The sequence below is a fragment of the Vanessa cardui genome, chromosome 10 (genome assembly GCF_905220365.1).
Source record: "Vanessa cardui chromosome 10, ilVanCard2.1, whole genome shotgun sequence".
In the NCBI taxonomy this organism is placed as follows: Eukaryota; Metazoa; Arthropoda; class Insecta; order Lepidoptera; family Nymphalidae; genus Vanessa; species Vanessa cardui.
The window spans coordinates 10454036-10481185 of record NC_061132.1 but is presented as its reverse complement, the minus strand read 5'-3'; the positions used below and the strand labels follow the sequence as shown (position 1 = coordinate 10481185).

The 27150-nt window shown below is 33.2% G+C and overlaps 3 protein-coding genes across 4 annotated transcripts; 2 read left to right on the top strand and 1 right to left on the bottom strand.

Moving 5' to 3' along the window:
• Positions 1-60: 60 nt before the first annotated feature.
• Positions 61-8314, bottom strand: LOC124533182 (protein adenylyltransferase SelO-like). The gene is made up of 12 exons (XM_047108353.1): positions 8100-8314; positions 7602-7765; positions 6878-6958; positions 6234-6397; positions 5614-5786; positions 5326-5425; positions 4770-4930; positions 3782-3903; positions 2062-2191; positions 1578-1704; positions 488-630; positions 61-213 (listed from the first exon to the last, which is right to left on the bottom strand). The coding sequence occupies exons 1-12, from the start codon at positions 8256-8258 to the stop codon at positions 91-93; spliced, it is 1647 nt and encodes a 548-aa protein (XP_046964309.1). The 5' UTR covers positions 8259-8314; the 3' UTR covers positions 61-90.
• Positions 8315-8516: 202 nt separating this feature from the next.
• LOC124532773 (bolA-like protein 2) lies at positions 8517-22795 on the top strand. Of its 2 annotated transcripts, XM_047107839.1 has the most exons (7): positions 13998-14092; positions 15035-15342; positions 15486-15990; positions 17135-17364; positions 17724-17786; positions 21603-21730; positions 22587-22795. In XM_047107839.1, the coding sequence occupies exons 2-7, from the start codon at positions 15214-15216 to the stop codon at positions 22735-22737; spliced, it is 1206 nt and encodes a 401-aa protein (XP_046963795.1). In that variant the 5' UTR covers positions 13998-14092; positions 15035-15213; the 3' UTR covers positions 22738-22795. The 2 variants fall into 2 exon arrangements, with proteins under 2 accessions (XP_046963796.1, XP_046963795.1); XM_047107840.1 differs by lacking the exons at positions 15486-15990; positions 17135-17364; positions 17724-17786; positions 21603-21730; positions 22587-22795 and adding an exon at positions 8517-8701 and having other exon boundaries at positions 15035-15168.
• LOC124532772 (dolichyl pyrophosphate Man9GlcNAc2 alpha-1,3-glucosyltransferase) lies at positions 8712-10474 on the top strand. The gene has a single exon (XM_047107838.1). The coding sequence runs from the start codon at positions 8823-8825 to the stop codon at positions 10422-10424; it is 1602 nt and encodes a 533-aa protein (XP_046963794.1). The 5' UTR covers positions 8712-8822; the 3' UTR covers positions 10425-10474.
• Positions 22796-27150: the final 4355 nt, after the last annotated feature.

Genomic DNA, 27150 nt, shown 5'->3' with positions numbered 1-27150 from the left:
TTTGCAATATTTATAGGACAAGATTTATAGGAAAATAAATTTGACTTGGACAACAGATTGTTTTTAGATTTTAAAGTATAAATTTAATCATCAACTCGAACAGCTAATTTTCAATTCATATGCCCAGATCGGAGGCTGCGAAGAGAATCCACGTATCTCAGCTTCTGGCTGAATTTCAAACGGATTTTGAATCACTTGTAGCAAAAAGCGTACCTTGAAATGAGATTAAAGCTATTATAACATTATAACTTCTACTTCGAATGGATTTAAAAATAAAAAATCGAATCAAACAAATTAAGTTACATAGTCTTAATTCTGGTTAATCATTTACAAATAACTTTTCACTTCTTGGATTAATTCTCGGTCAGAATATGAATGATGCCTGTAGAGGCATCTTGCAATTTATAGAAACCTTCAAGTAAATACAAATATAGGGCCTGGTTTAGCCTGATTGGTATTATCACAAAGGTTGATATTTATCAAATACCTTTTCAAAATCGTCTTTCTCAGCATCGACAATAGCTTCGTGAAGGAGCCAGTTTCTCGGGACATAGGCTGGGTTCACACTAGTCATACGTCTTTTGCGCTCATCCTCGAAGAGACCGGCAGAATTAGCATTACTCGTGTCCACTAGAATCATCGGTATATGTGTACTACGCACTAGATCTGGAGTGCCAAACTGTCTCTTGACATTACTGTGGTTTTGCCAGACGATCAGTGAGGACACGTAAGGTACGAATCAAAATATGAACTTCGACTTAAATAAAAGTCATAAGTTCAAGGGATTAATATTATGACTATAATAGATAAAATATTAATTTTTCTAAAGAAACCATCCTACAATCTGAGAAATCTATAGTGACGACGTATTGTTACACTACGTTGAAAGAAAGCGTATGCGCCGTGAAATTATTGGAGCTTGAAGCGTCCTCGTCTCGAAAAATAAGAATCTATAAGTGAGCGCTATATTTTTATAGTTTGGACCCTGCAGTGAACTTAAGTTCAAACTTTTATCAGTATTTAAATAGATTGTATGAATGTACGTTCTTGTCTACTATAGAATATACGACAATTTCCACCAAAATAAAGCCAAGTGACGCGATTATCTTAAAATATTAGATCTATCAGTAGCAAATCATCAATGGACGCAATTGCTTTCGTCAACTACTACTACGGAAGTTTACATACTACTACCTACTACCAGCCTGTAAATTCCCACTGCTGGGCTAAAGGCATCCTCTCCCTCTGAGGAGAAGGTTTGGAACATTTTCCACCACGCTGTTCCAATGCGGGTTGGTGGAATACACATGTGGCAGAATTTCAATGAAATTTGTCACATGCAGATTTCCTCACGATGTTTTCCTTCACCGCTGAGCACGAGATGAATTATAAAGACAAATTAAGCACATGAATCAGCGGTGCCTGCCTGGGTTTGAACCCGCAATCATCGGTTAAGATGCACGCGTTCTAACCACTGGGCCATCTCGACTCCCAGAAGTGTAGGTAAATTTTTGGGTTGCTTATAGAGGAAGACTGTTTGTATTGAAGAATTAAAACACTTTCGAGCGAAAACTTACCCGCCTCTTTATCTAGACGACTGCGATATTGGTCTACCCAGCAGCCCCAGCAGGAGTGCGAGGCTAAACGTTTGATCGACCACTTCTCCGCTATTTTCAATTCGCTGCTCAATTCGTGAGGTTGCAGCTGTGAACAAAATCTAAAGTGATCCAAAATACTTCGTACTTCACAGTTACTAAAATAATATTATTATTAGGTACTAAATTATCTCAGAAACTGTTCCAACAATAATTTGAGATTGGAAATTCTTACAAATTAATAATACTAGCTTCGTACAGTACTGTTTTAAAATATCGTATGTTACCTGTTTACAAACCAAACATATTTTCTTATAGCAAAACACACACAAACACAAAAGACGTTTTTTCGGTTCGTGTGTGCGTAGTGCACACTATAGTGTGAGGCATTTTAGGTATCCTAAAATATGCCGAGATATTTTGCACAGGAAAGACATTATACTGAACATAAAAATAAATGATTTACTTCAGCTAATTGTCTAAATGTGACAGTGAAGTCGGCGCCAGTCTGTTGCATCATGTCGAGTAACTTCTCCACCAACTCTTCGTCGCCCCACCGCTCCTTCTTAAGTCCGATCTTCATCAAGAAAGTCTCCCTGAGTCAAAATAATTTACTTCAATTCAAAAATTACTTGCTACTAATAATTTTTAATGACACCTTTCATTCGTAACTGCTACGTGGTTACTTTTTTTTGAGTTTTCGCGGTCACGATTTGACCAACTTATGAAGTAGGTGGATCTCAAAAGCCCAGTACAACCCGAATATAGCTATTCGAATATGAAGTGGATAACATATATAAATACTGAAAGTTATTATTAAAAACAAATCAAGATGAATTTAGAAAATGTCTAACAAATCATGACTTAAATAATAGGTTGGGGAAAAAGTTTCTTCGTATTTTATATGAAAATTCAAAAAGTTTATATTATAGTTTATTTACATTTGACTAAAGTATGTAGGTGCCATTTTGTTCCATAACTTTTTGCCATCTTGTTGGTAGTGACATGATCCCATTGCTGTAAAAATTTTGGGGCTTGTGATCGAAAAACAGCGACAAGTGGTTTTGGCAGTCCTCTCGTGATGTTAACCTGACACTGCCTAAGGAATTCTGCAGAGACCGAAACAGATGAAAATCTGAAGGTGCAAGGTCAGGACTATACGGCGGATGCATTAATACCTCCCAGCCAAACTCTCGTAATTTTTGTTGAGTGGCTAAAGATGTGTGAGGTCTAGCGTTGTCATGGTGAAAAACCACACCCCTTCTGTTGATCAATTCTGGCCGCTTTCTCACAATTTCTTGCTTCAATCTCATCAATTGTTAGCAAAACAGTTCTGAATCGATGGTCCTGCCGGGCGGTAACAGCTCATAATGAATGATGCCCTTCCAATCCCACCATACACACAGCATTACCTTGTTGCGAGTTAATCCGGGTTTTGCCACAGTCTGTGAAGCTTGACCGGCTTTTGACCACGATCTTTTTCGCACGTTCTTGTCGTATGTGATCCACTTTTCATCACCAGTTATCAGCTTCTTCAAAAATGGTTCGGTTTCATTACGTCGTAATAAAGAATCACAAATGAGTATTCACACGGTTCATTAGGTTTCTTTCAGTGACTTCATGAGGCACCCATATATCGAGCTTTTTTGTGTACCCAGCTTTATTCAAATGAGTCAAAACCGTTTTGTGGTCAATTGCCAGTTCTTCAGCTACATCGTAACTACTAATATGCCGATCTTGCTCCACTTTTTCAAAAATGGCATCAATTTTGTCCGTAAGAGGGCGACCAGAGCGAGATGCATCTTTGATATCAAAATTTCCGGCTTGAAAACGCTTAAACCAAACTTGCGCTACTCTCACAGATACTGCATTAGGTCCATAAATATCACAAATTTTTATCGCGGCTTGAGTTGCATTTTTACCTTTTTTATAGTAAAATTTTAAAATGTATCGAATTTCTTCTTTAGATTCACTCATTTTAACAACAACAAAAACAAATGAAAATCACACAAATTCCTAATTTGAATTTGGAAGTGCCTTCCTTAAAATTAAAACTTTTTAATGATACCAAAACCAGCCAGATACAAATGGTATAGCCAAAGAGATTTTATTACAAGTTCATACATACTATATGCGAAAAGACTTTTTCCCCAACCTAATATACAAATACAAATAAAAGGACGTACAAGATTTTATTCTTGCAGTAGGTGTCCAAAGTTTTTAGTATATGCGACAGATGGCTTTGCTGTGATGAAGTCAGGAGAGGTTCCAGGGCAATCGCAAGCTGCCCTATATTCCATACCACCACCTGAAGTTCAAACGTAAATTCTTCAGACCATTTTAATCATATACGTCCTTAATACAGTTACAGATATGATATGCTATGTAGTAACTTTTAAGGTGGTAGACTGACAAATGAGTAAGGCGGTAAGTATCGCCCATTTATATCAACAGCATTAACCATCCCATCGCAATGTATCACTCATCGATGAAACTGGAACATCACAATCCATAACTAATATTATAAATGCGAAAGTAACACTGTCTATCTGTCGGTCTGTCTCGCTTTCACGCCAAATTTACTGAGCCGATTTAAACGAAATTTGGCACGCAAATAGTCTAGAGTCTGAGAAAGAACATAGGCTACTTTTTAATTGAAAAAAAAACTGTTGTAAAGAAAGAGGGCTTACATCAATGTCATATTTAAAGTTAATTTGTAAATATATTCATATTTTGTTCACGAGCAAAGACGCGGGTAACAGCTAGTAATAAATATTGCTTTGCCTTTAAGGATGTATGACGATTAGGGGTAGCGAGAATAGTCAGTAGGTAAAGGTAGGAAATTATATAAAGTAAAAAGTGTGAGTAAAAGCCATAATTCTGTACTATAACCCAAGGAGATTTGAGTCGTAAGATCTGGACAAATTTGTGAGCACTAAACTACGAATAAACATGGAGTACATTTTTGGTAGAGTGTAAAAATACACTTTTAAATATGATTGTATTCCTCTTTTTAGTATAATTATTTAAATGTTACAATGCAGTTAGATAAAAACGTTAGAAGTTTGCCACATCATCCTAATAATATATCAATTATTTTATTCTAACCTAACTACCTATGAATAGTATTCCTTAAAAAAATTGACGAAATGCTGTAGGTAGCTGTATACTTACATCTGGTTGTTTACCCAAAGCATATCGACCTTCACCATCAAAGCAGTTAGCGACGAAACCACTATCATATGAATCCACAAAACCAAACGGTCCATAATCCAGCGTTTCACCGATGAGACTCATGTTGTCAGTGTTCAAGAGACCATGAGTGAATCCCAAACCTATAAATCAGATCTTTGGTAAAGCTGGCTTTACACTATGGGGATATAATATACATATATATGGCGATTTAATTGCAATTTATATTGTATTAGATACTAGTTGCCGCCCTCAGTTTCACCATAGTGAGGGAGACGCGAACAAATTCATAACATTTGCCTAAGATATATTAAGAATAAAAAATAATATCTCTAGTCTGAACGTCAATCGTAGGAATATAATTTAATATCTCAGGATAATATTTATTATTCCTTATTGAAAAGTTAACGAAAGGCTATTTGTGTTTTGAAGACTTATAACTAGTCTTCAAAACCCAACATTTATTTTTGCATTATTCAGATGATTACTCCATTATATTAAAGTCTTTGGTATTTACCTTGTTGACGATTAAACTTACCTTGCCATTTGGCAACGAGATCCAAAGATTTATGAGCAATTTCTGAGAACATTCTAATATATCTGTTGTCATCTGTTAGATGAATATCTGGAAAATGTTCCTGAAAGATTCGGTTACATCATTTACAGCATCGTGCGAAATCCACATCAAGTGTTTTTTTTTTTTAATTTAAGACTATTTTTGGTACAAAAAGAACAATCTCTTTTATGATCAAATCTTTTTTATAACGCACTGAACTGTACTGGTCAGTAATAGACATTCGAATTTTGAACATAAATATATTCCAACCTTTATTACAAAATCGACAAGCTGCCTCAACACACCCAACTCTCCACCTCTTGCCAAGATCTCCAAGGAACCGAAACGGAACCAGCTCTGCGACAATCTCAATATTATGGAAGCTCTCTCGCGACGAGGACTCCCCGCAAAATACATATCTCGAACTACCGATTCATCGCTCACTGTTAAAATAACTTTCAAATTAATCCTAAGCTACCCTAACTAGGATTATTTTTTAATATATCATTGAATCTTGGATACGTAAATTGTCGTATGCGTAGTATAGTTATGCAATATTATTTTTGTAGTATTTATTTTAAAAAGAATTAAACTTATATAATTCAAAAGAAAAGATCCAATTCGGAGGAAAAAATATTTGGTTACATTAAAATTATTCCTCCAGCGCTGTGGAAATCTTTTGTGACCACAGAAATTGCGATGGTTAGGGTGCATTTCCATTTTGATCCGGTTGGAAAAATATTTACATGTAATACAATTTCAAAATATTCATTGATTTGTATAGTCTAAATTTTAGCAGAAAGGAAACTAGTTAAATGAAGTCGCGAATTTAATAATTACGAAAAAAATTCCAAGTTATTAAAACCTATTTATTATGAGCAATATCTCACCAACGACAGCTGCAGCTCTGGTAGTTGGAACCCCCAAATGGTACATAGCCTCACTAGCAATCATCTCTCTAATGCAAGAGCGAAGCACTGCACGACCATCATATAAACGGGAGTAGGGCGTCTGGCCTGACCCTTTAAGCTGAATCTGCCATCGCCTGCTTAATCTGCATAATTGTACATATCGTAAATTGTACAAAATCTTTTGTAAAGTTGAAGTCTCATTGCAGGACTTACGTTTGCTCTCTTTTTGGCGATTTGGAGCTTCAAACTTCAAGCTTTCTACATGCTAATTCAATAGGTCATGTTTGTACCCAATTATTACAATGTAATTCTTGATATGGACAATTTTGACTAATTCGGTATTTTTTTCCGACCGATTAATACAGGTAACAGATTGAAATTGTGACTCACAGAACTATGGTTTTTCAAATATTTGCTTGTAGAATTACAAATATATAAAGTTAAACATTATCTATGAGAAACTTCCTGTAATACTTACACAAAATATTTGTACCTTTTCAATTTTCAATTTATCTTTGTATTAAAAAACTCCAATTTTTTTTTAATTTAAATAATACGATTTGTCTGGCTTCAAAAGTATGAAATACCCATTTCTTTGGTACTAAATAAGCTAATGAATATACCTATTTACATATTCGCCAATGATGTGTGCTCTTCCATCACCAAGCTGTCCAACCCATAAGCCATATTGATGACCGCCATATCTGAATAATAGATAACATAGTTACCAGTTTAGGTAATACCCCGGATCGTCCAACTTATTTCTTGTGACTGATGTTTTACGTGTCTTTCCCGCTAATTATATCAAAACTTTCAAACATGGTACGAGACTTACTTTTATAATATGACTAATAACTTATTTTATTTTTTCCCAAATGAAACTAAATATAACTTAAAGATTATTAAAATGTCGTACCACATGTTAAGTGGCCAACGCACATCGACATTGGTTCATTAAGAAATATCACGATTCCTAACATTGGGCCAATGCGCCAACAACCTTGTGCAGGTAGTTACACTGGCTTACTCAACCTTAAAAGCAGAAATTAATAATAGGTACTAAGTATTGCTGTTTGGGGGTTGAAACGTTATTAGTGGTACCTACCCAGGCAAGATAACTCTCAATGTCCAAAATGAAATTAATCTTCTTATGCAAGTTTTAATCAGATTATTTGATCCTACTCTCTTCGGTCATGTCAGCAATACAACGTGATTAAGAGAGCGACGAAAAAGAAAGCAAGTACCTAAAGCTTGGACATGTATATTTTGCATTATGGAATATCTTGTGCAATTTTTGCATACTTGCATACTAAAATAGCTAAATACCAAGTAACTTGTATTTTTAACCTATGGGCGACGGGCAACGCTCCGTATGGTAGCTTTCTGCCAGCGACGAATTCTACAAATTCCTGGCTGTTTACTATATTTGGATCCATATCTAAAATATTTATCAATGCATCTTCAGAAGCACACACCAAACGGATATTTCGCTCTAAGGGCCGTGGTGTTACCTGAATTAAAGATAAATAAATAATTAAACCGAAATTGTCCCTGTGACTATTTATACCTTAGGTAGATATATTTAAGCAATTCTTTATTGGTAGTTGTACTGAAATGTATTATCTAGTCGTGAATTATAGAACTGATACAGCTTACTGTCGTAACAAAGTATGCATCGTATACGCGACAACTTTAAGTGTCGGGATATGTACCTATATTTTATTCAAATAATAAGTCAAAAACCCTCGATACAAGACCACAGCTTATGTCCCGTAATAAAACTACGTACAATCGACGATTACGTTAGCATTTTGTAATTACAAAATGTGCTAAATATTATCAAACCTCAGAGTAGACAACATTTTTGACATTATTTTTGACTTGATCATGATTTTCGTCAATCGGCAATAAAATGTATTTTGGATAGAGACAAAACCTCCACTCGGTTAAATTTGGTTTTAATTGTGTTGATTCTCCTTCCATTTTCATCGTAGTAAAAAACATATATAATTTATTTTAAAGATTTAATAATTGAAAATGTTTTTTTATTAAATCCATTGATAAACTTCAAAATTCGAAAAAAAAATTAGGATATAATGGCGTGCACACACATAATATTTACAATCATAAAAGTTTTTCATATTTGAAAAGGTATGATAATTTGAAAAAGTATTTTATATAATCGATAAGATACTTTGAATATATAATTAGTTACAACAAAAACAATACACACAAAATTAATATTAAGTTCTTTTGAGCTATGCCTTCGTCATTTACGGGAAAGAAAAAAAATAAAATAACCTCTTTTGAGTTGTCGTAACAATAATAACTTTCCCATTTGGCGTTTGTATGTGTTTCCATAAGTTACCGTTATTGTATTGAATATGGTGTACACAGAGGAGTATCTCAAGGAAAAACTTACCAAGGAACTGGAAGCCGTTCATGTCGTAAGTATGAGCTGTCAAATATTTTAAATGTCTACACGTACGCGCTGATGTAGGTATTATCTATCATAAATATGAATGAACTTCGTTTCAAATCAGTTTAAAGTGCACAAAATTCGATACTATGGGAAAAAGAGCTGATCCGGACAAGTTTACCGTTACAAAAGATGCTTTACTTCCTGGGTTATTTTTCGCCTTATTTTTACGATGGTGTATTGCGGCGTATCCTTATTCGGGGTACAAAAAGCCCCCTATGTATGGAGATTACGAGGCCCAAAGGCACTGGCAAGAGATAACCGTGCAAACGCAGGTATCACATTGGTATCGGAATACGACTCAAAACGACCTGCAGTATTGGGGTCTGGACTACCCACCCCTGACGGCGTACCACAGTTTTCTCATTGGCTTAGTGGCGGACTGGCTCGACCCTGAATCGGTGCGATTGTTTGCATCTAGAGGCTATGAAAGTGATCAACACAAAACATTTATGAGATGGACTGTATTTTTAAGTGACTTGTACTTTTATGTTACAGCTGCTTTATGTATTTGTATAGATGCTGAGCGTATCATAGGAAAACATCATACAAATGTATTTAAACGCACAGACATATCAACCACTCTATTTTTACTATACCCCGGCTTGATACTTATTGATCATGGTCATTTTCAGTATAATTGTGTCTCTTTAGGTTTATTTTTGTGGGCATCATTTTTCATTATTGCGATAGAGAATGATACATTGGCTACAATATGTTTTGTTCTAGCTCTTAATTACAAACAAATGGAACTGTATCACGCATTGCCATTTTTTATTTATTTATTGAGAAAATGCTTTATGTGTGTCCCAAACAAAGGGAGATTTTCGCACATTATACACCGGTTTAATAAACTTGCTATTGCCGTAATATCTACTTTTATTATAATTTGGTATCCATTACTGAATTCTTGGGATGACGTATTTCAAGTATTACACAGGTTGTTTCCTGTTAAAAGAGGTGTATTCGAAGACAAAGTCTCGAATGTATGGTGCTCAGCTAATGTTTTTATTAAGTTAAAATATGTTTATAATAATGAGGAGATGATAAGAATGTGTTTTTTGTGTACAATCATGGCTGCATTACCGTCATGTATAGATTTCTTCTTTAGAATAAATAGAAAGAAGTTTGTTTTATGTCTAATAAATGTATCTTTGGCATTTTTTCTCTTCTCATATCAAGTTCATGAGAAGTCAATTTTGCTTGTAGCTATTCCAGTAGTTATGCATTTGCCCGAGGATCCATTTATGTGCTTTTGGTTCCTACTTGTGTCAACATTTAGTATGCTACCATTGTTACTAAAAGATGGTTTATTGATACCGTTTCTATGTACAAGTTTAATATATTTAAGTTTTTATAGTATCACATTGAAATTATCAAACAAAAAAGCTGGTATACTGTCATTTCTCAATGCCAATACTGTATACAAGGCTGCCAACCCGATGGCTGATCACAACTCTGTGATATTGAAACTTCTAAGCACAAACTTTTTTTTCTCGCTCCAAGGGATGTTTTGGTTGGGCCTTGGAACATTATTAGTTGAGCCACCACCCAGATATCCAGATATATTCCCATTATTAATATCTATGTATTCATGTGTACATTTTATATTCTTTTTAGTGTATTTCACACATCAACAAATATCTTTGCCAACCTGTTTACCGATCAAAATAAAAGTAAAAAATAATTAATGACAAAAATTCTGTTGTATTAGTGTTCCAAATAAACTTCTATCAAGTTACTACTGTTTTCTTCTTTTTCCAATTCTTTACAGAAACTGAAAACTCTATTTATATAAACTTAATAAAATACAAGGTTTAGATATTATCTTTGGTACACTCTGTCATTAGAATTCCTACAAATATTGTCTATTTGTAATATTTAAAATAACCACCTTTTACTAAATGCATATTTTTTACAATTTTTGTATGTCTGTATGTTTCTTTGTTCCTGCCAATCTCTGGAAAGGCTAGACCAATTTTGACAGGACTTGCAGTGCCAGATATCTTATGCAATACGGAGTAACTTACTACGAGACTAGAATTGTTTCAGCAAAATAATAGAATCTAATTAAAATTTAAACGCGCACGAAACCGAGGGCACAGCTAGTGTTATATATAAATACACACAAATTCCTACAGAAATTATACATACAGAATAACATATTTTGTTTAGTAGGGTTGTGTTCTATGTTGCAAAGACAGAATATTGAAAGTAGTTCTTAAATAAATAAAGAAATTCCGTGGTATCATGTAAAGAGAAATATTAGAAAATTACTTTAACATTTTCAAGATAAATTATCTATGTACTCATTATGAATTCGTGAAAAAATGCCTCTCAAAGAGCCGATTCATGGTGCTTAATAAGTTGTTAAAAGGATAACAGTGTTATTATTATAAATATTAGGATGGATATTATATATCAAAGCGGTAATTTATACGTGTATTCGTATTTTTCTTTTTTGAGTAATATATTAGTTCTTAAACATGCCGCTATAAAATGGCGGCGCCTATAAACATTTAAAGTGTAATTAATTAAACAATTATTTCTCTCTTTATTACACCATCGATTTGGCATTCGAATCAACGAGACAAGTAATTGCTAAACTAATCACCGCCCAAGCAACTACTTATATAATATAATGTTGAAACAGCAAAATTCCCGAAACTCAACTTTTAATAAATCTGCTGCTGATTACGTAAAATAAGATGGCACACGCTTTCCGCCATTTTAAATATTTTTCAATTATGTTGCAGTATGCAGTAGTCATCACTTTAATTAGTAAATTATTTCCCTGCATTTTTTTAAATATTTTAGTTTCAGCAAAATAAATAAAATAATTATTAATATTTAAATAAAAAATAATTTATAATGAGTTTTATTTTTATAATCCAATATATTTTTTTGCTTAATAACCAATGATGTTCTAGTAAACAGATATGTCATTAACGCGCAAAAAGTGAAGACCAGAATACGTCCTAATTGGGACGTTTGCCTTTAGTCGTTTTCATCATAATTATGCCAGTAATACGTTATAATACATCATAATTATGTAATAATACGTTTTGTGTAATTAAATCATCTAGTTATCCCTTTTACTTATTGTTTTTATCAAGCTATCCTTTCTACTTGTAACGAAATTTAAAATAAACGGTCCCCGGCGCGGCACACTTTTTCTGTTGTTTAGTATGGGTATAACATATCTGTTTATTAGAATATCATTGTAAATAACATAACTTTTTAATATTACAAATATTTAAAAAGAGTAGGTATATCTTATCACGGCGGCTTAATTCGCAGTTATTACATTTATTATCATATCTTAAGTTATAAGAAATACATAATATATATTTCCTAGTAAGTTTAACTCTTTAAGTCATTCAGCAAATGTGATAAAACTAAACGGTATATGAACCGCATGACGAAATTGTAGCTATGTCAAAACCCAACTCAAAAACCTCATTAAATATTGAAAGTAATTAATATAAAAAAATACTTTCACGAATTAAGAAAGAAATACTGCAGACTTAAATAGAACCTGTAAAAGAAACCTTGGATTTTTTCATATTCCAATCTATGTAAATATCTAACCCATTAATCTGTATACATATATAAAAGGGAAATACCACTGGCTGAGGCAGGGAGGACCCTCTCCAAGAACGGATTTTATGAAACTCCACTCCACACCTCAAGTAAAAAAAAAAACTATTTTTGTGTCCTTTGACCTTGAATATCTTAAGACGCGGACACGATAGCATTTGTGACTTTTGAGACAACATTTAGAATGACAAAACAAAGGTTCATACCAATTTACAGCTTATCATCTTTCTTTCCGAGGTTGATCCCTTTTTTTACCTAATATGATTGGGCTAAAAGGAGTAAAACAAGAGTTGTAAGTTTATGCAAGGACAAAGCCGAATGTTCAGAAAAATTCAAGAACCAGGAGCACCTACCTCCTACAGTGAGGAGACCTTCGAATGTCTTCCGAAATAATGTCTCGTGTATAAATGGTATCCATTACGGTGGGCTTACATTTATTGCCTTGAAATTTTGCATAATTCCTTAATTATTACTCCTTTCGCGACATCTCACTGAAGATTTGTAGTAATTTTTACTTAAAGTGTGAAAATATGATGGGTACTTATGAGCTTGAATAGATTTAGGTTCATATAATTCAGTCATAATGTGCATAATATTACTCGAAATGACTGAAATTAATTAATACAAGTAAATAATTCTCATACAATATTAAAAGAAAAGAGTCCCGTTCTCGCGCGATATACACTAAGAACTAGCGCGCACTGGTGATTTGTGTTAGGTGACTATTTCACCACTCTTGTCAAGTAGGTGAATGTGTATGGAGGTGCGCGCACGTTACGACGTGACAATTGGGTGATATTTGTGTCCGCCGACCGGCGATCTTTAAGTTTTTTCATAGCAATGCGCGCACTAGTGACAAATTTGTTACTCTCGTCGTCAGTCTTTCGCTGTCTGTACTTTGACTGCCGACTTTGGCGCGCGCAAAATGGCGTCACCATCTATTCAAAACATAAACATTCGTGAAGACAATACAGATAATGATGTTCTAATAGAAGAAGTGGAAAGGAAACCAGCTCTTTATGATAAAATATTTAAAGAGTATTCAGATATTCACGTGAAAATTAAAGCGTGGGAAGAAATTAGTACCCAGTATTCTCTTCGCTTTCTTTTTCTGCCGAGTCTCACGAATTCACAGAGAACCACCGTCTCTTCGAAATCCATAGTGGCTAATGACACTTCGATTTCGAAAATTTTTTGTCACTGTCTCTATCAATGAGCACACTCCACTTTGGAAACGTGACGTGACAATGACAAACACTTTAAAGTCACCGTGTCAAAAATCACCGGTGCGCGCTAGCTGTAAAATTCAGTATTTATTTTGACTCACTCGAGGCGCGTCTCTGGACGTCTACGGCCGTATGTAATTGTTATGTAAATCCCACATATCTTTGAATCTCAAGGATTCATTCTCTTTCCTGTTACGGATTGGCCTGGGAAATTTACTGCAACGAATGTTCCTTGACGCATCCTGAGACTAAAACTAATGCATGAAAATGTAACGGAAAGCGATGATACAATGTTGTCGATGTTATTTGCTATGTATATTTAGATTTTTTAAATATTTTTGATGCCACAACCGGCAAGTACTGTGACCTACATCCCTCTATCGCGACCCTTCCTTACAGTTGATGATGGAGAAATTAATAGAACTACCTCTTTTCTAGGAAGTTGTAGATGAAAGTGACGGCTGTGGCGGCAAGTTCGTGGCGTTGATTGTCTCTGACAAGTTCCAGGGGAAACCGCTGCTGGCTCGTCATAGGTAAGAAGACATTTTTAAATACAGTTTTATTTGATCCTAGCAAACTGATACTACAAAAATATCCTTAAAGATAAACTGTCTTACTCTGGTCTGACGTCACGATAAACTTTTTCTAGTTGGGCGTTACACTTATGAACTAAATTTTCTGGCTTGTGCCATAGTCTGTATCATAAAGCTTTCAACTCTTTTTAAGCCATCACTATAAGGCATTGCTCTTATGTCTAAATTCTCGCTGTCCTATAGGTAATATATTTAAAAAAAACACATTAAATAAGCAGATTAAATTGTATAAAATGAGTACAACTCGAAATGTACACGTCAAAATATTCTTACACAAACTTCAAATGTTCCGAATTAAAATCGTCTTCACAGATATTATACTCGTGCTAAAATTCTGGCAGTACATACGACCGCTAAACTGTTTTGTTACAGAAATGTAAATATAAATTATGAGACTAACAATATACTGAGATCAGTTTGAATAGTATTTGATCTTTGAACCCACTAGATGCAATCGTATTACTTTTATCTGATCCTCGAAGCTCTAAAGAATTTAGTAATCCCTAGGAAACGTCACGATTATCGTGACAAAACAAGTGGATATCCCCAAAAAAATAAATGTTTAAAATCAGTATCATTTTATTTCTATTTATCTGCACATTTCCGTCATTTATATGCCCAGCCAACTTACCAAAATATATAACTTTTGTTTCTATATAGCGACAATTAACTCAAAACAAAAACAATATATGTCCATATTTATTTGACAGACGTAATAAAATAAGTTTCACTTTTAGACAACACTTTTTTGGAGACAAACAATTGCAATTTCTTCCAAACAGACATTAAAAGTATACTCCCACAAAAATGCCTACGGAACACACCTGGGTCAAAACAATCATGCCTGAACGATATGTTTTTAAAATAACCATTCCTCCACAGGTTAGTGAACTCAGTACTTCAAGAGGAACTGAAAACCATTCACGCGTTCACTCAAAAGACGCTAACAGTTGATCAATGGAAAGCTCAAAACCAGTGATAATATTGTTGCAAACCATTACACTGATGTTCTAGTCCTTCGTTGTTTTATTAACCATTCCTGATTAATATAAGTCATTAAAATGGGTTCGCTTTTCGAGATCAAAGTCTCAGCTCCGGGTAAGGTGATTTTGCATGGAGAACATTCTGTGATGTACGGAAAGTTCGCTATTGCGGGCAGTCTTGGACTTAGAAGTAATATAATTGTCAAGGTTTGTATGTAAAGTACTTATGGCTTATGATATTTCTCAGACCGCTCCTATAGTCTTGGCTCTAATATGTTTATCTAAACTTTCCGTATTTATAGTTACATGTAATGGCAAATTAAATAGGTATTTATTTATATTATTTTCAGGAAGTTCAGTCTTCTGTTGGATCATTTGTCAATGTAGATTTGCCATCCGTGAATCTCAAACGCACTTTATCCCTTGATCATATAAAGAGTTCTTTATTCAAACCGTCGATAAACGGTCAGTTATTGTGGAAAAACCCCAAAAGTGTAGACCACGAAAGCCACTTAGTCAGTGTCGACAAATGCCTTCAATCAATAAATCTTGATATAAGTGAATTGAACAGTGTTCAATATAATTCTCTACGTGGAATGTTATATCTTATTTCTGGAATCTTCGGCGACACCAATTTTTTGAATAATAGCCTAGATGTTAGCATAAATTCTGGACTAACAGTTGGGGCAGGCACGGGAAGTTCAGCGTCATACGCGGTGTGTTTGGCGGGTGCTTTAATACAACTCTTGAAACTGAAGAGCGGGAAAAGTGATGAAGAGTTCGATATGGAAGACAAAATATTAATATCGGCTTGGGCTTACAACTGTGAAAAGATCATGCACGGTTCACCTTCGGGTATGTTCTGGTTATAATAGATTTGGTTCTACTAGGGTATAAAAATAAATAAATAAATATAAATATGAGACAACATCACATACATTACTCTGATCCTAATGTAAGTAGCTAAAGCACTTGTGTTATGGAAATCAGAAGTAACGACGGTACCACAAACACCCAGACTCAAGACAACATAGAAAACTAATGGTAATCTACATCGACTCGGCCGGGAATCGAACCCGGGACCTCAGAGTGGCGTACCCATGAAAACCGGTGTAAACACGACTCGACCACGGAGGTCGTCAAAAAAGAGTAATATATTAAGTTTCAGCTCCAACGAACTGATCGGGCTGATTTGTTGGTATCGATTAATAAATTACATTTTGCCATATCTGCATGTAATAGATCTAAAAATGCTTCGTTTCTCGAGGGAGGTAACTTTCGCACGGGCCTAGGAAATTTATTAAAAATTTGTTATCTCCATCATGAAAATACCAAGAAATGACGGAAAATATTCAAGTAATCTATTTTAATTTTGGGAAGAGGCGTGACGAGTATTCTTTTGGTATTTACATATTGGAATTTCCATCGCCTATTAGTCCAAGATCTTTAGACATCCGCTCTGCATAAAATCCTTCTACGTGATTTTTCGATTGGATTATGTCGGAGGGTGCCCCCCAAGTATAAAACCGAGTTTCTGTCGCCCGAAACCGCGAGCGTTAGCCGCCATCTTGGAAAACGTTATATCTCGGAAACGGTAAGTTTTACGTTAAAAACCGAAGAAATCTTTTTTGTAGAGAACAAAATTTCCCACCTTTTTTATACCAAACTTTTCCCCCTATTGTTGGTATTTTCCGATATATTTAAGTAAATAAAAACCAATTTTTTTGTTTTTGTAAAATCACGTAGAAGGATTTTATGCAGAGCGGACCGATTTTTGGTGCTAAAATTCCTGGACTATTTGTATAGCCTATTAATTGAGATAGATTATTATTGGACTATCTATTATCACGCATCGATCCAAGGATTCGAAGCAATCTAAATGATTGCTTCGAAATGAGTGAATGAGAGAATGAGTGTGATGAGAGCAGTTTAAAAGAAATAAATTGATATTTTCAAGAATACCTTGTCTTCGAATCGCTAACAATAAATAAAATTCCAGGTATAGATAATTCAACCTGCACGCTTGGATCGTTAGTGGGATTCAGAAAAGGAGAAGAACCGATCATACCATCATTCCAGATACATTTACGAATACTCTTAGTTGATACGAAAGTTAGCCGCGAGACTAAGATTTTGGCTGCAAAAACAATGTCCCTAAGACAACACAATCAGGGTGCTGTGGATTGCATCATGGACGCGTGTGATCATATCGCGACCACTGCTTTTAAGGTAATTTACCTACAATAAAGTGTTACAGGCACATAAGGTGTAAAATCTTTTTACTCTAATTTGTATAGATTAGGTAATATTTTTTTCGGGTAAGTCTGTAGGCGATGGTAAATGCTCGCTCTTTGATGGCATTTGTCAGTTTGCCTACCAATATTAAACTTTAAAAAAGAATCTTGTAAGTAAGCGATCTAGATCTTATGCCTGAATGACACATTTTTTATTTCGAACCAATCAAAAAATTAAAAGATCTTCAAGGATTGCTCGGTATTACAAATAACTCTGATAGAAATGACATCAAAAGCAATTCTAATGCTAATTCAACATTCGTTACATTTTATTCTTATTTTGAATTATTACAGATTATGGAGAAACTATCTACCTGTAACCCAGAAGATTCTGAAGCACATTACAAACATCTATCAGTAAGTATAAAGATTGATATTCTACTTTTTAATAGTAACGCGTTAATTATACTAAGTGTACAGTTGACAACGAATCTTCCTTTAACCTATCCACATTGTTTTATCATTAACATTTTTTATTTAATTAAGAGCGCAGTCTGTAAGCGTGGGAATTTATTTTCGAACACACACATAGGTATTTTACAATAATACATTTGCATTTTTCGGTGTATCGTACGCATCCCCTGAAATACTTAGTTGCTTTTTGTCGATGCAACGAATAAATTATATTTTCATTGCGCATTCACAACGTAGGATTTATAAAAATACATTTAAATACGAGCAATGTAATTAGCTATGAGGTTGTCACTCGCAAAATCAATCTTAAATTGTTTTTTAGCAAAGGGTGCGGTCCGAGTGCAATAAGATACCTAATATACCTAAGATTTTCAACTGCTTTTTATGCTTCTAAATAAATTATTATTATTTTGAGAATATTTTAGACACATTAAATAATCACTTACTAATATTTAATAAATAAAAATAACGGAAGCATATATTAATTATATTGTTTTTTTTTTCATTTCACTTAAATCTATTAAATAAACACAAAAAAATATTACAATTTGACAATTATTACGATAACAGCGATATGAAAAAAATATCTAACACTTTTTTTTTTTTGTAAATTACAATCAGAAGCAGAAAAAACTAATCATATATTTACAAAAAAATAAAAAAAATTGTTTGTTGTTATGCGGGATAAAAAATCTTTGTCTTGGTTAAACAAGTCAATGACACAAGAAAATGTTTTTTATGAAATAATTCAATTAAAATTATTTTATATTAGGTATATAAAAATAAAGGGGTTGGGCCGTTGACGGGATCTGGTCATAAAAGGTACTAAGCATCAATACACAGAGGAATGTATATCAACATTTTTGTTTAGCACTATGTACTAACTAATGTAATAATAAAGCAGTTAAATATTTACGAATTAAGCAGACTAACGTCATCAACATCATGAGCAATGGTATAAGTTCGTTCGTTTTAAATAAAATTAGAAAAAAAAAATTAGGCAACTGTGAGGCAGCAAATCCTCCACAAAACAGCAGCTCCAAAGCAGTAAAACTTTCCAGTTAAGTCAACCGAGAAATATAATAATACTTTGGAACATAATTTTAAAAATATATGACGATAGAGTGACTTTGATTAAATGATAGAGCCGCGTAGTTTTTTCTATATGATCTGTTAGACCAGCATGCATCAGTTACTACTGTGATCACAAGTATTCCGTTAATGTCTACTGCGACGTCTAGTAACACTAAATCAAATTCCTATGCAGCTTCTTCCATTCCATGTATAACATTAATCGTACAGGTTTTTAGACTTACAGGGTATAGCAAGATAAGCAGAAACCTGTTTTAATCCAGCATAACCAGTACCTTTCGACATAAAACCAGACACAGCAGTCTCATTTATATTCAGGTTTCCACAATTTTCATCCTCACAATTTTGTATTTCTAATTCGACATTACAAATTTTGCACATTAATATTTAAGATTTTACAGAGGTAAATTCAGAATGCAAATCCTTTTTTTTCTTTTAAAAGTTGAAGATGCTTGAATTCATTTATCCAAATGCCGAATTGCGATTTGTGATTTTCCGTAATTGCTCGTAAAAGTGTACCTAAAGGGGCGCAACTTTATCTCAGTGCCCCAAGTCATCCACACCTGCATGTGGTGCACCCTGATCTACGAGGCCCTGGCGACCGATTGATGGTGGTATGAACATCTAAAACAGCGTAAATAAGTGATACAGATATAGTCACCTATGCGTGAACGCCCTGCGATTTCTAGCCCGAACCTTTGAGGTCTCTGCGAAATCCGAAGCGAGGGAGAGGACAAAATCTCTTAGATTCGAGTCCTCTTATGAACTTCAGGGAGGGAAACCAACAATCTCAAGGCGGGACCGGGTTTCTGGTGCATAAGGACCTCATTAATAACTTCAATACAAATGGGATATTTACCATATTTTTTATGTTTATTAGATGCAGCTCCATATTTGGACATTATCTACGAATGTCTTGTGTGCATGAGTCTCATGATAAAAATAGCCATGTTAAATCTCATTAATAACGTTGTCGAAATCTCCAGTGAGTTGACAGGGGTTGCGTACTTCTTCAAAGTTGTACAGGTTACGCACCCAACAAGACACCTTCAGATGATGAAGAGGAAAATATGTACCAAGGCATATCAGGAGTAGAACTTCCTAGAAAAAGAGGAGCAATCTGAATTCATTCTTTAAGAAACAACCCAACGGAAGTGGACAGGGCAAAGCCCCGATGCAATGACCAAAAATTAGATAGATTTCATCATAATGGACAAGCGACGGATACTAAGAGATGTCTCTTTGGTCACCGGGTTTAATACCTGAAGTGATCACCAACTCGTACGAGGCACTCTGGATATTCGTTTCAAGCTCGAACGTGCCTATTTGATGAAGTCTACGTTTAGACCTAACATGCTTCAAGCCGGAGATAGCAACCGATTCGCTGCCTTGGAAGCCACAAACGACGTTGACCAGAAACTTGAACAAGTGGTAGGAATTCTACGAGATGAAGGCAAGAAATTCCATCAGCAGAGACTCTGCAGCTCATGCAGGAGCGACGAGGTAACCATCTACTTCATCAGATAGGGCTTAGACAAACTACAAAATCACGAGACTTGTGCAACATAATCTCCACAACTCGAATATCCATTCCAGCGAACGGGCGATCGAGCTACGCGTTGCATCTTACAACTTTTTCGATATTTATGACCAAAAATAAAAATTAAAACAAAAATTGTTGCTGAGTTTTGACTTTTTTGATCGACATTTTCATAACGATGACGACGATGATGACGATAACGACGAACGCGAAAATTATTAAGATATCTTTGTAGAGCATAAAAAAAGGTACAAAAAAGGTTCTCGTAAAAATTTTCGAATCTGATTGCCGAGTTAATGCCGGGAACAAATTTTACCATTTTTTCAAGATGGCGGCCTTAGCGCCCCGGAATTCATGGCCTTTCATTGTCATTTATTTGCCTTTTTTTCGACGAAATGACTGCACTAATAAGCAACGATAAGATTAACCGATGACCAACGACAAAACATTAACCGATTAGCAATCATACTTGCTCAGTTCATCTGATTCCTTGAAAAGTAAAAATTAACAATTGCGTCCCACGACACTCGGGCCCCACCCTTATGTTCGCTTGTCTATGTGTGCGTAGACGTTTTGCGTAATTATAATGTCCGGCTCGAAATAAAATTGACGTGCTCTCACCTTGAGCTCTGGGGAGGGACTGAAGATTTATTGACAGCGATGTCGAATAAAAAATCAAAACCGTCAAATGATTTTCTCCCTACTAAAATGTATGGACGACGAATGCAAAAAATTAAGCAATATTTAAATAAAAAATACTAAAATATTGTGTAATATAATAAAAATTTAATGTGGTACACTTATTATTTACACTTTCGAGACCCTTTTTAAGCAAAAATACATGAATAAACTAGCAGCTAAATAGCTCAGTAAAGCTAAATAAAAAAGGTCGATTTCAGTGTTTGGAGTCATATTGGCGATGAATATGCTAGGTTATTGATGTATATTTTAGATATATTATGATGTGAAACTTGAGACATATCTATTAAGATACTGCATGTAATTTTTTATCCATATTCGATGCTCCAGTTTTCAGATATTTAAAAACTAGTAAGTGCTATTTTAGCGTTCCGTAAGGACGGCCCCCTTAAGATGAATCTTAATTAGATGTCGAAATACAATTTCAGGAGTTGTGGAACATGAATCATTACCTCCTAGCGTCCTTGGGGGTCTCCCACCCATCGTTAGAGGACATCAAAGCTTCGGCCACGAAACATGGACTCGCTTGTAAGCTCACAGGAGCGGGGGGAGGAGGGTGAGTTATAAACACATTTACCCCCATAATTTTAACTAATAATAAAGAAACATATGGAATATGTTTTTAAAATGCATTCCACGAAACTAAACTTCCAAAAAAGTAACTCGTGGCGATCACTGGTAAAAGCAATTCTTAAGATTGGTTTACATGGATGATTCTTGTTCGTATTTCTCCAGTTGAGAACATCGACAACACAATAAGATAGAAGTATTTCAACAACAACAACAGCCTTTAAATTCCCACTGCTGGGCTAAAGGCCTCCTCTCCCTTTGAGGAGAAGGTTTGGAACATATTCCACCACGCTGTTCCAATGCGGGTTGGTGGAATACAGATGTGGCAGAATTTCAATGACATTTGTCACATGCAGATTTCCTCACGATGTTTTCCTTCACCGCTGAGCACGAGATGAATTATAAAGACAAATTAAGCACATGAATCAGCGGTGCCTGCCTGGGTTTGAACCCGCAATCATCGGTTAAGATGCACACGTTCTAACCACTGGGCCATCTCGATAGAAGTATTATGTTCCCCAGAACTTCAACCCGTGTAAAGCTTTGCAAACTATCCCGATAATATCTGGTATATAATCGTAATAGTTAAACTACACCAAAATTACGCAAAGTGTTGTAAATCTCATAATTTTTTTTGACCATTCGGATTCTGCTGGACCATTTGGCATTGAAACGGTATTTGTCTTTCAGTAAACAAATTACGTTTGACAGGAAGACAAACTCTTTTCCTTGTTAGTGATGATATCGCCACCAATAATTTGAATTAAAATATATAATTAAATAGAGACTTTGTCCTTTGTCTCTGCCTCAAAAATTTAATTACGTATTCAAATTATTTTCAGATACGCCATAGTATTAATACCGCCGACAACTGAAGCAGCTATTGTCGAATCCTTAAGCAATGAATTGAAGAGCAAAGGGTATGCAGTCAGTGACACACAGCTTGGTGGTCCTGGCGTTCGTATAGATCACATAGATATCACGAATATATAATCTGTATCAAGAACATAAAAAAAATATGTAAATTTTAAATACTAAACATTACTATAAAACCCCCCACTTTTGTATATTGTTTACTGAAATAAAAATTCCACTGGAAAAATATTACTCGATCTGACACAGATTTATTAAAACAATTGTGAACAGAAATAAATTTGTATGAAACTTTCGGTCTTGAATGAAGCGTCTACATGTCATAATAAAGTCATAAATATTTCAGAATAATTTTAACGTTAAGTAGGAATGCTTTGATGTAACATGACCTTTCAAAACATTTTTGAACTGACAAATAATTATTCACAATTTTAATGTAAAGATAAAAACAACCTTATTTACCAGTTTTTAGTTTTCAACTCTGCCGACAATTGCAAACATATTTTATTTGTTTAAGATTAAATACATTTGTAGTTTTTATTGGTATAAAGTTATTGTTTTATTAATCAACTTATTTTAGTAATTGGTAAAATGTATTAACTTATTATGAAATGCAACTCGATTTATAGTATTCCAATTTATTTTGGTGAAGGGTTGTTTATATAGGGATAATTTTAGATCAATAATTATTTTCATTGAAACTATAAGGCTCAAAATAATAATCGCTTGTAGTACAATTTTCAAGCTTCCACCTTTTTATAGAGCTAAGATATTTTTAGTATTGGGTATGAGGTTTGGAGTTGACATAAATTAGGAAGCATCGGGTACATTGAATGTCAATATAATATACTATAAGGTTTAATAAATATTATTTCTATATCAAGTTTTTTATTTTTAACCATTTTGATAATGATAAATGAAAGAAATATTTCAATAATATTTGCATACAAAAAATCTTCAGTTTAACCTCTCGCAGCGTTCGTTAGGTTAGGTTAGATATGTTGTTACTTTTTTTTTAACCTTTTTTTTAATCTACAGGAAGAATTCTATAATAAAAACCACAATAGAGTGATTTACATTTAAAAATAAAATATAATGGATAGGAATTGAAAGAAAGTAACAAAAATAAATTGTTATAATTTATTAATCTCCTATAATAAATTATTAAAACAAAATGGAAATAAACACATCTGAAATAATATTAATACTGTACAGTGAGTCGACAAACAATAGTCAAAATCACGAATACATTTGGTTAAAAAACAACATGGTCCGATAAATTAATAATTATCACATAAAAACTATTTGCTACAAAAAATCTCCTATTTGAATATGGTATATTGAAGTATTGCCAACTTAATTAATTAAATATGGCAAACATACTGTGTCTCATGCTTCATACGATATCTTGTAGATTAGATAAAGTTAGCCAAGTGAAATTTGTTCGTTTTAATAATAAATAAATTTACACACGTACTAATGGCATATATTTCATTTTCAATATTAATTTCTATGTATTTTTATGACAATTTATATCTATATTAAAACTATAATTTTCTCTTTGTTCGTTCTCAATTTCAAGTACGTGATATGCATTCGCATATTTTAATTAAAACTTCTTTTGATATTCTAAGACAATTTTTGGCAGTGAATTTTGAAACAGGTTAGAAATTATTTATTTGACAATGATTAAATATAAGCGTTCAAACGTTTGAAAATGTCTATTTATATTACAAGAAGATTTCACAGTAATGTACTAAATTAATAATAAAAACGTCCGGTTAAACGGTGCGCGCCATGATGGATTCTTTCATTTCATTCATTCACAGTGCGTGCAAAGAGTACATTAATCACTACGTGCGGCTTGGATGACAATCATCTCACTGTAATTCGCAGGAACACAACGTTTAACCGCAACTTAAAAAAATATTAATATCGGGATTAACCCTCAATAAAAACGGAATAAACTAAAATACATTTTTCATACTCACCGTACAATGTATAGTGAGGTACACTATATTGAATATTCCAATAGCAGGAGTCGTAAAAAAAAATATTTTACATACTCTATGCATTTGTTTATAGTTCTGCTATATTATGGTCTACAAAAAGTTCTTAAACTTAAAACCCCATTAGGGTAATTAATTATGTCATTATATTTTAGATTTTAAATAATAATCTCATTTATTTATTCTCCTGCCATTGTATTCACTATAGACTAATCTAGGTTTTAACATTTGATTTGAATATAATCGGCACAATTACAACACGTCCTAGCTAGATAAAGGCATAAATTCATCTAATCATCTATATCTAATATAAAGTTATTGTTTAATATTAAAAAAAACTGTATTGTGAGAAAAAAAGCAAATTATAATACACACTTCCTACACTTTTGTATATAAAAGTTAAAATGAAAAAAAAATATTTTTCAAATAATTTTGTGTTCACAGCTTTTATTAATATTTTAATATTTGCCATGCAAAGATATTTAAAAATAAAACTGTGGAGATGCGTTGGGATGACGAGAGTAAGAGAGGTTCGTAATAAAAAAGACCCTCAAAATGTTTGAAATTATTGATAGCCCTGCTGGAGCATTATTATTCCTTTATTATCTTTACATTCTTGTTCAATTCATGAAATAAAATATACTTTCAATTCAATAATCCCAATAAGCTATTTGTTATTTCATCTGTATATTTCCCAACGCACCTTATCTAATTTCTAAAATGTTTACCGCTATTTAATAATAAATTAATTAAACTATCAAAAAATCACAATATTTCGAAAATTAAAATCTCATACAAACTATTACATAATTTAAAATTTTTACTTAAGCAAAAATAATAGGTAAAGTGTATTTATTATAAAATGTATAATTACATCTTTTAACAACAACAATTTAAAAAAAAGAAAAAATATATTATCAGGTGTAAAGATTTTTTTAAGTTTTTAAAGAGAATATGTAATAATGATCATTATTACAAGCATACAACACAAAATACATAACATTAAAAAATTACTTGATATTCCTGAGAAAAATAAAAAAGAATCATGAACAGAAGAGTTTCTGATACAATTTTTTATAATAAGCTAATAAGCCATAATAATAAAATGATATACTTCAGTAAATCTTATAATTTATATTATGATATCTTAATAATAATAGCTGCCCTAATAATTATAATACTAAATTGGAGAATTCTTTAGGATACAGGAACAGTTCAACTATAACAGTGCATGTAAAGGAATGGAAACAATATTTAATGAACAAAATTTGTAAAAAGAGTCTAGCACCACTTTATTTATATTTTAAATCGAATGACAAAAAAGTGGATTAATCTCGTTTTATATCTTATAAAGCTACGACACTTTTAATAACTTTACAACTAGATCTACAACGATTAAAAATGTTATAATTTTGAAAGCAATTAAAAAAAGAAAGCGTCAGCTTGCCACACTTCAAATTCTCAATATTATAAACCCACTACCAACTACATAAATAAATACCTATTAAACACTATAAGGCCTCATACATAAACCCTACTTAACTAGAGCTGAATTCTTTTGAATTTCTCAATAATACCATTACTTGACTATAACCTTTTAATCGAGTAAAAAATTTAATACTTTTTCGCTAAAACAAGCTACTATCAAATATTTTAAGAGATCATTCGCGGGCCTACGACCTCCTTGTAATTAGTTTTTCTAATGTTTCATTTGTCTGTACTTATTAAAGTGGAAATTTGGGGAAATTAATTAAAGTGATAGGTATTTTTTTTTTAAATATAAATCATGTCAAACTCTCCAACCCATAGTTGTAGTACGTATTCTCAAAGAGAATACCTATGTTAAACATTTTCAAAAAATTAAATTATTGCATTATTTGAGTAAAATAAATCTTACTAAATAAATTAACTTTAATAAAATAATATTATATATAATGGAAGTTGTTCATAATTATACTATTAATTTTTCTAGTATTATAGTAATAATTATTAAAACTATTCAATTTAAAATAAATAATAACCAAAACGCCTTTGGTGTATTGAGAACGACCCATTTTTAGTATATTTTGTTTTAAATAAAAATAGTGGCTCTAATACTCTTTCAAGCATCTATCACAGATGTTATATAATACAATTCATAAAAACTATTATTCGCACCTTTAAAATCAACGAGGCTATTGGCCTTTTTCTATTTACGTTTTGTAAAGAAGTATTTTTACAAGTTCTTTTAAGAAAACGAATAAATAAACCGTGAGATATTAAGAGGTCTTCTGTCTGAAGATATTTGTATTTATTTCACATTGCTAATGTGTTGCCTTCTATTAAAGTAAATGTAGTGAGTTATTCTTGGAATAAATACATTGAAAATGAATTAGTACCTAAAGGTACGATATTTTTACTGTTGTGAATTAAAAGATCTTTGATGATCTGGATGAACATGCAAACAGACTACAAAGTCCAATGACTAATGAATGCCACTGGCTACCAGTGAAGATTTGCTTTTGATTATCGTATTTTGTTGCAA

What these genes read in the sequence shown, in the direction of transcription:
- LOC124533182 (XM_047108353.1), bottom strand. Translation starts at nt 8,258, where the DNA reads ATGTTTTTTACTACGATGAAAATGGAAGGAGAATCAACACAATTAAAA. An exon ending in GCGTTGCCCGTCGCCCATAG is followed by an intron (nt 6,959 to 7,601) that starts GTTAAAAATACA and finishes TCTATTATTCAG; the next exon opens with ATATGGCGGTCATCAATATG. An exon ending in ATTGGCGAATATGTAAATAG is followed by an intron (nt 6,398 to 6,877) that starts GTATATTCATTA and finishes ACAATTATGCAG; the next exon opens with ATTAAGCAGGCGATGGCAGA.
- LOC124532772 (XM_047107838.1), top strand. Translation starts at nt 8,823, where the DNA reads ATGGGAAAAAGAGCTGATCCGGACAAGTTTACCGTTACAAAAGATGCT.
- LOC124532773 (XM_047107839.1), top strand. Translation starts at nt 15,214, where the DNA reads ATGGGTTCGCTTTTCGAGATCAAAGTCTCAGCTCCGGGTAAGGTGATT. An exon ending in CATGCACGGTTCACCTTCGG is followed by an intron (nt 15,991 to 17,134) that starts GTATGTTCTGGT and finishes ATAAAATTCCAG; the next exon opens with GTATAGATAATTCAACCTGC. An exon ending in CACATTACAAACATCTATCA is followed by an intron (nt 17,787 to 21,602) that starts GTAAGTATAAAG and finishes ATACAATTTCAG; the next exon opens with GAGTTGTGGAACATGAATCA.